Source organism: Megachile rotundata, chromosome 5 (assembly GCF_050947335.1).
Source record: "Megachile rotundata isolate GNS110a chromosome 5, iyMegRotu1, whole genome shotgun sequence".
In the NCBI taxonomy this organism is placed as follows: Eukaryota; Metazoa; Arthropoda; class Insecta; order Hymenoptera; family Megachilidae; genus Megachile; species Megachile rotundata.
The window spans coordinates 8917904-8930428 of record NC_134987.1 but is presented as its reverse complement, the minus strand read 5'-3'; the positions used below and the strand labels follow the sequence as shown (position 1 = coordinate 8930428).

General features: G+C 35.8%; 1 protein-coding gene across 3 annotated transcripts in view; it reads right to left on the bottom strand.

The window, feature by feature from the left end:
- The window catches only part of LOC100876289 (uncharacterized), a 305268-nt gene that overhangs the window by 3882 nt on the left and 288861 nt on the right, over positions 1-12525 (bottom strand). For all 3 annotated transcript variants that reach the window (XM_076531903.1, XM_076531902.1, XM_076531904.1), the window contains 6 exons: positions 4652-4793; positions 3286-3502; positions 1792-1890; positions 1166-1324; positions 901-1039; positions 173-488 (listed from right to left, as the gene is read on the bottom strand). In XM_076531903.1, coding sequence (XP_076388018.1) covers positions 173-488; positions 901-1039; positions 1166-1324; positions 1792-1890; positions 3286-3502; positions 4652-4793 — 1072 coding nt within the window. The remainder of the gene's footprint in view (positions 1-172; positions 489-900; positions 1040-1165; positions 1325-1791; positions 1891-3285; positions 3503-4651; positions 4794-12525) is intronic.

The following is a 12525-nucleotide window of genomic DNA, read 5'->3' as shown; positions in this document are numbered from 1 at the left end:
ACCCTAAACCTACCCGGGGTGTACAGTTACATTCGAAATAAAGTATTCACAAATTAATGTACACCTTAATTCTTTAAACCCCTTAATTCTGTCAATAATTGACAGAGACTTCGGGAAAAACAGTCCGACAAATTTTAGAATTTGAAGAATGGAACCAACGGAACTAACTTACCGAAGAAAAGCCTGCGACGAGACGCATGATTGATAATATGTTCCGGCGGAAGTCCAAGAACCTCCATAATGCAGGCAAGCTGTTCGATTTCATCCTCGCCCGGGAACAATGGACAGCCGGTGTAAAGTTCGGCCAGAATACAGCCCAAACTCCACATATCGATCGGTGTGCCGTAAGGAAGACCCAGAATTACTTCTGGACTTCGATAAAACCTGGATTGAAGGTACGTATATACACGCTGGTGGCTGTAACACGAGGATCCGAAGTCTATGACCTTAATCGAGCTGCTACCCCGCTGCTTCAAAAGCACGTTCTCCTGTAAACGAACAACGCTGGATCAGAGAACAGCATTAAGCTACCATTACCCTTCGCCTATTAACCTCCCGCATTCTTCGTTACTTTACATCGCGTCTATTTACTTCGTTTACGCGTTGCTTTATTAGCACGCGGGTCACCGCATTTATTGGAAGGACAACTTTCATTAAACGACCAAGGATACTTGGTTCAACGTTCCAATGAAGCGGAGGAAAGTGAAATGGAAGCACGAGCTTCATTCTTTGGACTTCTTTGTGAGATGGGACTGGTACATTTCTTATGTGGAAGGAGGTTTCATACAGCAAGTTTAGAGATTGGAAAATTTTAGAGCTTAACTGGGCAATTTTTTATCGTGGAAATTTGTGAACTTGAGACCTCGAGTTTCGAAATGTTGAAAAATTTAGTTTACTTACAGGTTTCAAGTCGCAATGAATTATCTTCTCTCGATACAGCAGTCTGAGGCAGCTAATCAGCGAGTTAGCGAATCTTCGTATTAGGCTCAGGCTAAATCCTTTATAGTTATTCTTTTTGATTAGCTCGTACAAATTCAAACTGAAAAAAAGACATAGAGATGAATATGATATACTTTTGGGAGTCAGTAAGATTTCGTTATTTGAACACGTTAACAAGAAGTCAGCAAAAGGGAACAAGAGTGTTTTAAAAAATTATGTAACGTACCTCATTAACTCAAAAGTGATGCACAAGTGGTTCCTGAAGTAGAAATATTCTAGCATGTGTATCACATTGTGCGACGCGTTTGCGTCCAAGTCTTTCTTCCTGAGATGTTCCAAGATCTCCACTTCAACGAGCGCTTGATGATGGAATCTCTTTTTATTCCTGCAACCACGACATGACACGTTATTTTAACGCTGTGCTCTTTCATAGATGAAGCGAACATATATACATTTTTTCTTTGTAATTTAATAAGCAAGGAAAGGTGGAACCGTGAGCTTACTTTTTAATCTTGTATATTCAAATTTTAATGTATCAGTTAATTCATCTTATAGTGTATTTAATATTTGAAGTATATATTGAATGTGTAGTATATATTAATACATTGAATTTTTCAAATATAATACATTTAACATTTCTAATATGCTATATCTAATATTTGAAGCATAAAATATTTATTTCCAGTACAAAATATTTAATATTTCTACATGAAGAATGTATCAAACAATAAAATAGCAACCAAGAACTGATCGATCTTGAAAAAATAACCCACACAAAAACGCCCATTAAACGTTTGTACTATAATTATTTTCTCATTGTCAGATAAAATATTAAGCGCCAAATTCACGAACCTGATGATCTTGATGGCAATATAATGACCCGTCTTGTGATCCCACGCTCTGATCACTTGTCCAAAGCTTCCCTTTCCAATCACCTCCAATATCTCATATCTGAATAAAAGAATGCCAAAATTACTTTTTCGTACTATTACAATTCTTAAATTACAATACACAAGAAAGAATGTGTCTCAGATAAGTTCTACGTTTACTGATAACGAGCTTCTTTGATTATTTACATTATGTACATTTCTTACTGAAATTTATGAATATGCACCTTACTTTATTCGTACAAACAAAAATTTGTTACAAGTCGTTTAAGTTCGAAATTCTTTGATTAAAGTATCGATTTTCTGAATGAAACTTGAATCGATTCAACTACGGTTGGACTATGAAAATACATAGTTGAAAGCTATGCGAAATACACGTGAAAGCTTCTGTACATTTTAATTGCGGAACAATCGAATGTTGCAAACGAAATTTTTCCCTCCAATATATCCCGTTTCGACACAAATTTAATAACTACTTCCCGGTACTCTATTTCCGAGAGCAAGTTTCGAAACGATGCAAACACGACTGCAATACGATCGTTTTCACGACTGCAATTTATCGTTTTAATTTCATCGATCGAAGGTTTTCATCTAGTTCTAAAATACGTATTTAAAACGATGCAAACACGATTGCATGATATAAAAACGTGGTCGGAATATGATATTTACCAGTTTAGTTGCATGGATTGAAATGTTTTTTCTTCGTTTCAGAAATATGTGACGATTTGCAACATCGATGTAACTTGAGGTTGTGCAAACATAAAATTCAGATTTATTTATATCCAAAATTTGTCAATTTACAATTTTTTTATTCTCTGCATTTCTACATTCCCAAATTACCAAATTTCAAATTAAAAATTAGCAACTTTGCAAGTTAACAAATTTTATATTCGAAAATTTGGAAATTTGATATTTTTATTTTACGAAATTCCTAAATTTAAAAATACAGAAACCTGAAAATTTAAGGGTTGAGTAGTCGATATTTTTGCTGAACTTTTGCTAATAATTTTACATTGCTAAACTTCGAAATTACAAATTATGTAAATTTGAAAATTTTTAACTTTTATCAAATTAAAACAAAATATAACAAAATTGAAATATTCAACTATACAAGTTCGCCCCTTGTAAATATAAAAATTAAAATATCTCATCTAATGTTTCTAATAATCCAACTTTCCAAGTGTGAACATTAGTAATTATCGTCGATCACAAAGTACGCAAACAAGTATCGATTAAACAATATTTCACTCGAATCTCACTGATATTTACACCGATTTCGTATTTAGCCGAACGGATAGGGCTATTAAACGTCGCACCTTCTAATTACAAGATAAATCACGATTGTATCAGGAAAAAAAACGTGAAATCGACGCGAGTTAATGGGCACTGGGTGTTCGTAATTAAATGGAAAGTTCTGAAAAAGAGAAAACCAGAACGAAAAAGAGGGAAAGGTACGCACCTGTACGAGATATGATCGTGGAGGACCTTGTTGTAACTACCATTTTCATCGTCGTATCCGCCATTTTGCGATGATCCTTCTTCACCGTGGATTTTATGGGCCGATAAACCGAGGTACCAAATCTCCGAGTATTTCTCGATTTCGGCACGTTCGAATTCTGTGAGCCTCGAACCGTAATATTTGAGGGCCTCCTGAGATGTCATTGGCAATCTCCCAGCTGCATTTTGCGAAACAACTTTGCGTTAGAGTACGTGTCAAATTTCAATCATGTTCTTTCAAATTTTAGTTATATGATCTTTGAGGTTATGCATTTTTGTGATCGGAGCTTTCATTGAAAATATAAAGAAATTGTTATAGAAATATTGTAGAATTGTTATAGAATTATTCTAAAATTATTATGAAATTGTTCTAAAATTATTATCAAGTAATAGTAAATTATTAGTAAATAATAAGTAGAATATAATTTCTGTTATACCACATGTGACTATAATCACATATGCACAGATATTCCAAAATTATTATGAAATTGTTCTAAAATTATTATCAAGTCATAGTAAATTATTAGTAAATAATAAGTGTAATATAATTTCTGTTATACCACATGTGACTCAAAAAACACATATGCATAGATATTCCAAAATTATTATGAAATTGTTCTAAAATTATTATCAAGTCATAGTAAATTATTAGTAAATAATAAGTGTAATATAATTTCTGTTATACCACATGTGACTATAATCACATATGCATAGATATTCCAAAATTATTATGAAATTGTTATAAAATTATTATCAAGTCATAGTAAATTATTAGTAAATAATAAGTAGAATATAATTTCTGTTATACCACATGTGACTATAATCACATATGCACAGATATTCTAAAATTATTATGAAATTGTTCTAAAATTATTATCAAGTAATAGTAAATTATTAGTAAATAATAAGTAGAATATAATTTCTGTTATACCACATGTGACTCAAAAAACACATATGCACAGATATTCTAAAATTATTATTAAATAATAGTAGTTTCTTAGTAAATAATAAATATAATATAATTTCTGTTATACCACATGTGACTCAAAAAACACATATGCACAGATATTCTAAAATTATTATTAAATAATAGTAGTTTATTAGTAAATAATAAATATAATATAATTTCTATTACACCACATGTGACTAAAATCACATATGCACAAATATCAAATAAATTAAAAAAAATCAACCTCTAAATTTTTCACACAAACACTTTTACATATAATTTAACATTCCAAGAATTATTCATTAGCCATTTACTATTCATTTATTCACGATTCACGTCAAATATTTACGCAAATAAATACATAAGAATATGTACGTACGATACACGTCATGAGAAGTGACGCTGATAGAGTCGTGTATCGGCATGTTGTTGTGGATGTTGTTAGTCGTAGAATTGTTCGTGTTGTTGTTGTCCGATTTCTCCACTCGCGTCGGTTTGGGGTGAAAGAATGACAGTAATTTCTGTAACAAACAAATCAACGTATAATAATCGACACCAAAACGTCTGAAAGATTTCTATTCACGTTCTTGCGCTACGCAAAAACTGGAGCCTCGTTTCGATAGGTCGACGTTAAAAAGAAAATAGGTCAGCTATCATCGTTACGCACAAATCTCGATCTCTGATCACGATTCGGATCTGATTTCGTTCTCGTGGAACGAAATTAGCTTCGCAATACGAACTTGCTCGCTAAATTATACACACAGAAGTTTTAACGATCATGGTCCCCCTAAGGTACAGTTAGTCACGTTTCTAGAAAGAAAAAATCATCAATCCGGTTCTTCTTTTGCAACTTTCTTCTATACTTCAAAACGGTGAATTGATTGAAAAAGTTTGGTGTAAAAAAGAGAATAGTTGATTCTCCATACCGTTATATTGTATAGTTTCCTTTTGTTGTATTGGCATTTTTATGGGAGTTGATGCTTTTATTTTTGAGGAGGTTCTATGAAGTTGGGAGTAGTTTGCTCATTTGGAAATTTGAGGATTTGAAGATTTGGGGACGTGAGGATTAGAGGATGTAGAGATTTCTGTAATTTGAGAATTTGGAAATTTAGGGATTTGCAGATTCAGAGATTCGGAGGTTTGCGGATTTGGGAATGTGAGAATTTGCAGACGTGGGAACTTGGGGACGTAGAGATCTGGGGACATGAGAATTTTAGGGACGTGGGAATTTCGGGATATGGAAATTTTAAGATATGCAGATTTGGTAAGTTGAGAAGTTGAGATGAGAATTTGGAGATATAGAGATTCGGAGATGTTTCAAGTAGAGATGTTGAAATTAAAGTTACGGGGATTTGGAGTCATAGTAATATGGGAAATTGCAAATTTAAAAATTCAGAAGAAAATGCCAAGTCCTCCAACATTCAACAAATTCAGACATGTGCAATTCAGACATGTGCAACTCAGACAGAAAGACAGAAGATGTAGACCCATAGAGAACTACAAATGTCAAGCTTTCAAGTCTCCAAACTGAAAGCCGACTGTCAACATCCACACCTCAGAGCTTAGCAAAGACACTTGACCGTCGCTAGCTAAACAGTTCCCTGTCCAAAAACGTTTGATCCATCGTGGAATTTCCGCGAAAGTAGAACGAATTAGTTGGAAAGATAAGCACGTAAGTGGTGGATATTGACCCTCGACGAAGGCTCGACGAGTTTAACGACACGAGGAGAAACGAACCGACAATTACGTCTCCTCCTCTTTCAGGCATTAAAGCGTTTCGTTTGCGAAGCGTCGCCTTTCCGTATGGCCAAGGGCAGTCACCGGTCGCCGGTGCCGTTTGAATGATAATCAACTGTCTGTCTCGTTGTTCTTGCCGCGAACGGTTGCACGATCTCGTTCATTATTTTTCCGCGGTTGCCCCGCGAGTTGTCTTATCAGATTTCGAGAGACGAGGGAAGTTACGAGATCTCGTAAAACTTGGGCGACAGACGTCTGCTAACCAAATCCCTGGGATATTCATTTGAGAGAAACGCTAGGGAGCTATGAAAAAGTCAGCGGTGATGTATTCTGTGTGACGTAGAATTTTACCGTTTACGACTAGTTTTAAAGTAGCTACAGCTGTTAGTACCTCTAAAAACAGTGAGCTACTCTCAGTAATATTGAGAAGCTTTAAATTGTTCTGAGTAACATTGAGTAGCACTGAGTACCTGAGTAGATTTTAAAAGCTTTGAATAGTTTTGAGAAGCATCAAGTAGCTGTCAGTACATTGTCTGTAACAGTAAGTGTCTTTGAGTAATGCTAAGTAGCATGGAATAGCTTCAAATAATTTTGGGCCGCATTGAGCAACATTGAATAGCATCTGAGTAGCTTTCAGTAGCTTCCAAACATCTTCGAGTAACATTGAGTAGCTTCAGATTAGCACCAAGTAGTTTTGAATAACATTGAGTAGCTTCTATCTAGCACATAGTAGCTTAGGGTAGCATCGAATAGCCTCAAATAATTTTGAGCAACATTGAACAACATTGAGTAGCATCTGAGTAGCCTTGAGTAGATTCCAAACATCTTTGAGTAACATTGAGTAGCTTCTGACAAGTACCGAGTAGCTTTGAATAACATTGAGTAGCTTCTATCTAGCACATAGTAGCTTAGGGTAGCATCGAATAGCCTCAAATAATTTTGAGCAACATTGAACAACATTGAGTAGCATCTGAGTAACTTTCAGTAGCTTCCAAACATCTTTGAGTAACATTGAGTAGCTTCAGATTAGCACCGAGTAGCTTTGAATAACATTGAGTAGCTTCTATCTAGCACCAAGTAGCTTAGGGTAGTATCAAATAGCTTCAAATAATTTTGAGCAGCATTGAGCAACATTGAATAGCATCTGAGTAGCTTTGAGTAGCTTCCAAACATCTTTGAGTAACATTGAATAGCTTCTGACAAGCACCGAGTAGCGTTGAATAACATTGAGTAGCTTCTATCTAGCACCAAGTAGCTTAGGGTAGTATCAAATAGCTTCAAATAATTTTGAGCAGCATTGAGCAACATTGAATAGCATCTGAGTAACTTTCAGTAGCTTCCAAACATCTTTGAGTAACATTGAGTAGCTTCAGATTAGCACCGAGTAGCTTTGAATAACATTGAGTAGCTTCTATCTAGCACCAAGTAGCTTAGGGTAGTATCAAATAGCTTCAAATAATTTTGAGCAGCATTGAGCAACATTGAATAGCATCTGAGTAGCTTTGAGTAGCTTCCAAGTATCTTTGAATAACATTGAACAGCTTCTAACTAGTAATGAGTAACTTGTGGTGGCACACAGTAGTTTCCAATAGCTTCTGATGGATTTGAGTAACATTGAGTAGTTCTGAGTAACGAAATAGCCTCCTAGCCCTGAGTAGTTTCGAGTACCTGTTAATTTTTAGTTCCCCACAATAGATTTTGACGTTTCCATATCCCTTGTCCAGTGACTCCCATTGAATAGAATTTGTACAGTAGGAATAGCTCCTCTCCTTTCATTGATCTTAAGTGGAGTAGCAATTACATTCAGCCATTTGAATAGCTTCAATAGCACACATATCAGACAATATACGATAATCAACAGCGAAATAAGAAACACAGAGTCGCGATTCCAAAGCGAATATCGTGTTTCTAAAAGCTCCAGGGAGCGTTCGCAGAAGAAGAGCAAGGATCTTGCTCGGGAACTCGTATCCCATAAACAGTTTCTGTTTAGCCTTGTAAGTAATTCATTGCGGCAACGTGTAATCACGGGGATCATGCGATCGAACGTATTCGCGATCACGCAACGATCGCGACCGAGGAATTATCGAAGTTACGGCATACAGACTAACATTTCGTACGAAAGTTAAGCTCCGACGGCTCTCTTTTCTGGCCGGCTAATCGTGCACGTGCACGTGAGCTTCGATCCAGACAGCGAAACGATTCACCACCAATTGATTAGGGTTAACGACGATTAAGAGCAGACCGATGTTGACATAAATTTCTATCAAAGGGTCACGGGACCGTGCGTAACTGCCGAGGCGAACATCCCTTGTCGGACCGAATTCACTTTATGTCTTTGCGCTCTTTATGGTCGGCAAATATATTCGATTCGGGCCGAGAGTACGCCATTATAGAGATTAATAGACTTTCTCTTTTTGTCACCCTCGCACTTCGACGTGGATATTTAATCAGCATTTATTGCCTCGTTTGAGGTTTCAGATCTTATTACGTGATTATTCATTAATTCTTAATTCGGTTTTGGGTAATGTTTGCGGAGTATTTTCTGTTAAGTCAACTTCAAGTTTCAGTTGCTATGTACAGATACCTTCTTTACATCTTTTATTTGGACTAGTTTATTTGGTGACTCTGGAATTATTTTAAGGTTATCCTCATAGTTTGTGTGACATCTTTCTGACTCTATCTGAAACTAATTCGAATTGTTGAAATATTTAAATTAAAACTTTGTAAATATTCACAATACTCGGTCAAGCTATTTGTAGACAAAATGGAGACCTCAACAAAATGGCTCACAACAGATAATCTAGTCTTGCGTTCTCCACCTAAAATCAGCGAATTATACTTCCAACGAACTTGGAAGTATAATTTCTCATTTTAACGAGAAGTTCAACTAATTTCAATTATGCAAGATAGAGTGCTTCACAACATCCAAACTACAAACCGATCTATATTTGAACGAAGTACTTGCACCTTAATCCCCGTACAAAAACGATCTCGCAAACGTTCGATTTTTCATAAGTCAGAAAAACAGATCGCAAGAAGTCGACATCGAACTTGGAACGCGTTTCACAACGCCAGCCACGGTCATGTAATGAAAAATTATTATCGGTCGGTGATCGCGCGACTCGCGTCGCCGCATCGGCATAAATAAAAAGTAAGAGAGTGGAATAACCGAGACGAGAGGAGGTTCTCTACCAGCCACGCGTATAAATTGTAATCGTGTACTCTCTTGACTCCCTCTCGTGTGTCCTCTTCTCTTTTTTTTTCGCTTCTTTTTTTTGCTTCTTCCTTCCTGTCCGGAGCTTCTGCCAGGCGACACGCTCGCAACGGCTCGAGAGCATAAATAAAACGAGACGATTCACGAGCGGCCAAGATTCACGGCCCGACAAGCCAAATCCGCTTGACCCTCGACGCGAAATCGAACCTATCGAAAGGACCTTATTTTCACGACCAAGAACCTTAAATAAATTCACTTGACAATTATTACATTCTATGACTTTGTATGTGGAGCCTCGAGGAAATGTTTGCTTGTCAACGAGGTTGGAAATCTGGGTAAAAATGTTGGCTGATTTTGGTATGTTTATGGTTGTTTGGATGGGAGATATTTTGGGAGAGGACGTGTTGAGGATTATGTGGTGGGAAGCTTGGGATTTGGGGATTTGGAATTTTGGGAAAGCGAGGATTTGGAGATGTGGAGGATTTAGAGATGTGTAGGATGTGGAGATGTGCAGGATGTAGAGATGTGGAATCGAGAATGTGGGTGTTTGAAGATGTAGGTACTTGGGGGTGTGGGAATTTGGAAGTGTAAGGATTTGCATATGTAGAAATTTGGTGATATGGAGATTTGGGTATGTAGGTACTTGGTGATGCTGAGATCTGGAAGTGTGAGAGTTTGGGATGTAGAAATTTGCACATGTGGGAATTTGGAAATATATGTATTTGGGGATGTGGAAATTTGGGAGTGTGGAAATTTGAGAATGTGGAGATTTGAAAATGTAGGTATTTGGGGATGCTGAGATCTGGAAGTGTGAGAGTTTGTGACGTGGAAATTTGGACATGTAGCAATTTGGGAATATAGGAATTTGGGGAGTGTGGAAATTTGAAGATGTGGAAATTTGGGAATGTAGGTATTTGGGGATGCTGAGATCTGGAAATGTGAGAGTTTGGAATGTAAAAATTTGGACATGTGACAATTTGGAAATATAGGTATTTGGGGATATGGAAATTGGGGAGTGTGGAAATTTGAGAATGTGGAAATCTGGGAATGTAGGTATTTGGGGATGCTGAGATCTGGAAATGTGAGGGTTTGGGATGCAGAAATTTGGATATGTGACAATTTGGAAATATAGGCATTTGGGGGTGTGGAAATTGGGGAGTGTAGAGATCTAGAGATGTGGAAATCTGAGAATGTAGGTATTCGATGACGCTGAGATCTGGAAATGTGAGGACTTGAGACATAAAAATTTGAAAATGTGGGAATTTGGAAATATGGAAATTGGGGAGTGTAGAGATCTAGAGATGTGGAAATCTGGGAATGCAGGTATTTGGAAATGCTGAGATCTGAAAATATGAAAATTTGGGAATGTAGAAATTTGGACATGTGACAATTTGCAAATACAGGTATTTGAAGATATAAAAATGGAAAAATGAGTCTCCCACAAATTTACGTTTGGAATATAGCCTCCAGGGCTAGGGAAAATGCGAGACAGTAAACAACTCACGTGTCCAGTGATCCAAAAGGCACTTACATGTATAGCTATTGGATTTCACCGGATTGATTGCTTTCGAGGGCATAGAAGCTAAGGGCGAGTAGCAACCCCACGCATTACTTCGAAAAATACGGATATTGTTCCTGAAGGAGATAGTAATGGGGAAAACGAAGATTTCTTCGGTAAGGGAATCGTGAAATTACTCTCTAGGGCATAATTATTTAAACATTAAATTACCAAGATCTTTCGAAGTTAAAATTGAAAAACCATATGGTTTTCTGTTAAACCTTGTCTCACTATAAATTCAGTAAAAAGCACATATGGTAGAAATGTATGAACCGTGTTCTTTTGATAGGACGTTTTCTAAAAATATTCATAAAACCATCTGGTTCGATAGAGTGGGCAAAGAAAAATGTTGTTTTCCAGATTTTAAAATAACCAACTGCTGAGACTACTATAATTTTTATGAAAGCTAAAATACTTGACATTAAATCACCTAGTTGATATGTGAGTATCTCACATACTCACATACCATGAAGAAGAATTTTCAGAAAATTAAGAAACCCTTCATAAATTTCACACTGTGATATATGGTTACACATACTTCAGATTTTCAAAACAATTTGTTTAACTACTAACTTTCCAAGCCATCAATATGTCTTCCACCGTGCAAGTCTTACGTACTACCGTCAAAATAACGTTTGAGCAAGTTTATGAAATGTAAAACAAAATTATGAAACGCATTTGACGTTACTTTGCATAACACAGGCGCAGCAGAATACAGCAAGCTTAAGTTATCAAAAATAAACTAAAACGTTGCATTTGATGGGGTCATAAAATAGGGAAAGTTACGTTTAGGACACCGTGTAGGTAACAGTTGGAAGCGGTTGCGTGGTGATATCGCGTTAGAAAGGCGCGTGGCTGTAGCCAAGAGATGTCACAAGGTAAACCGCATGCATAACTTGGACGTAGGGAATTATTGTGCGTATGCACCTAACCGTTGAAGATCGAAACGACGTTACTGTGTTGGAAATGGTATATCGTCCTTGAGAAAAATCTACTCCTACGATCGTTCTTTCTGACTCTTCTTTTAATGTCTTTTCTATGAGAAACTGCGAAGAGAGACTTAAACATGCACAGCAAATAAACTAATTATTAAACAATTTTAATTGTGTATGTTGTACTCATGTGACGTATGAAAGAAGATTTCAAAAGTTAATATTATTTTATGAGACTGACTGTGTTCTTTATAGAAGTGTGTTATAGATAAAATACTTTGTATGTTACACATATGTTACATTCGTGTGTGTCATATGTTATTTTTATACAGATTGTACATATTTGTACATGTGATACATAATATTTATGTTCATTGTAGATAATATTTATATGTATTTTATGTATACGCATTATGTATTATATTTATGTACATCGTACATTGTACTTATGCACAGTATGCATCATATGTGCACATATGCATTATTAACAGAATATATTATTTTTTAAGTACATCATACATTAAATGTATATACATTGTGCATTATATTTATGCATACAATACATGAAATTTTGATGCACATTATGCATTCAATTATAATGCAATATGATATATTATATTCATATACATTATGCACCATATGTGTACATATACATTATTAAGATAATACATTATTTTTCATGCACATCACACATCAAATGTAGATAATATTTATATGTATTTTATGTATGCGCATTATGTATTATATTTATGTACATCGTACATTGTACTTATGCACATTATGCATCATATGTGCACATATGCATTATTAAC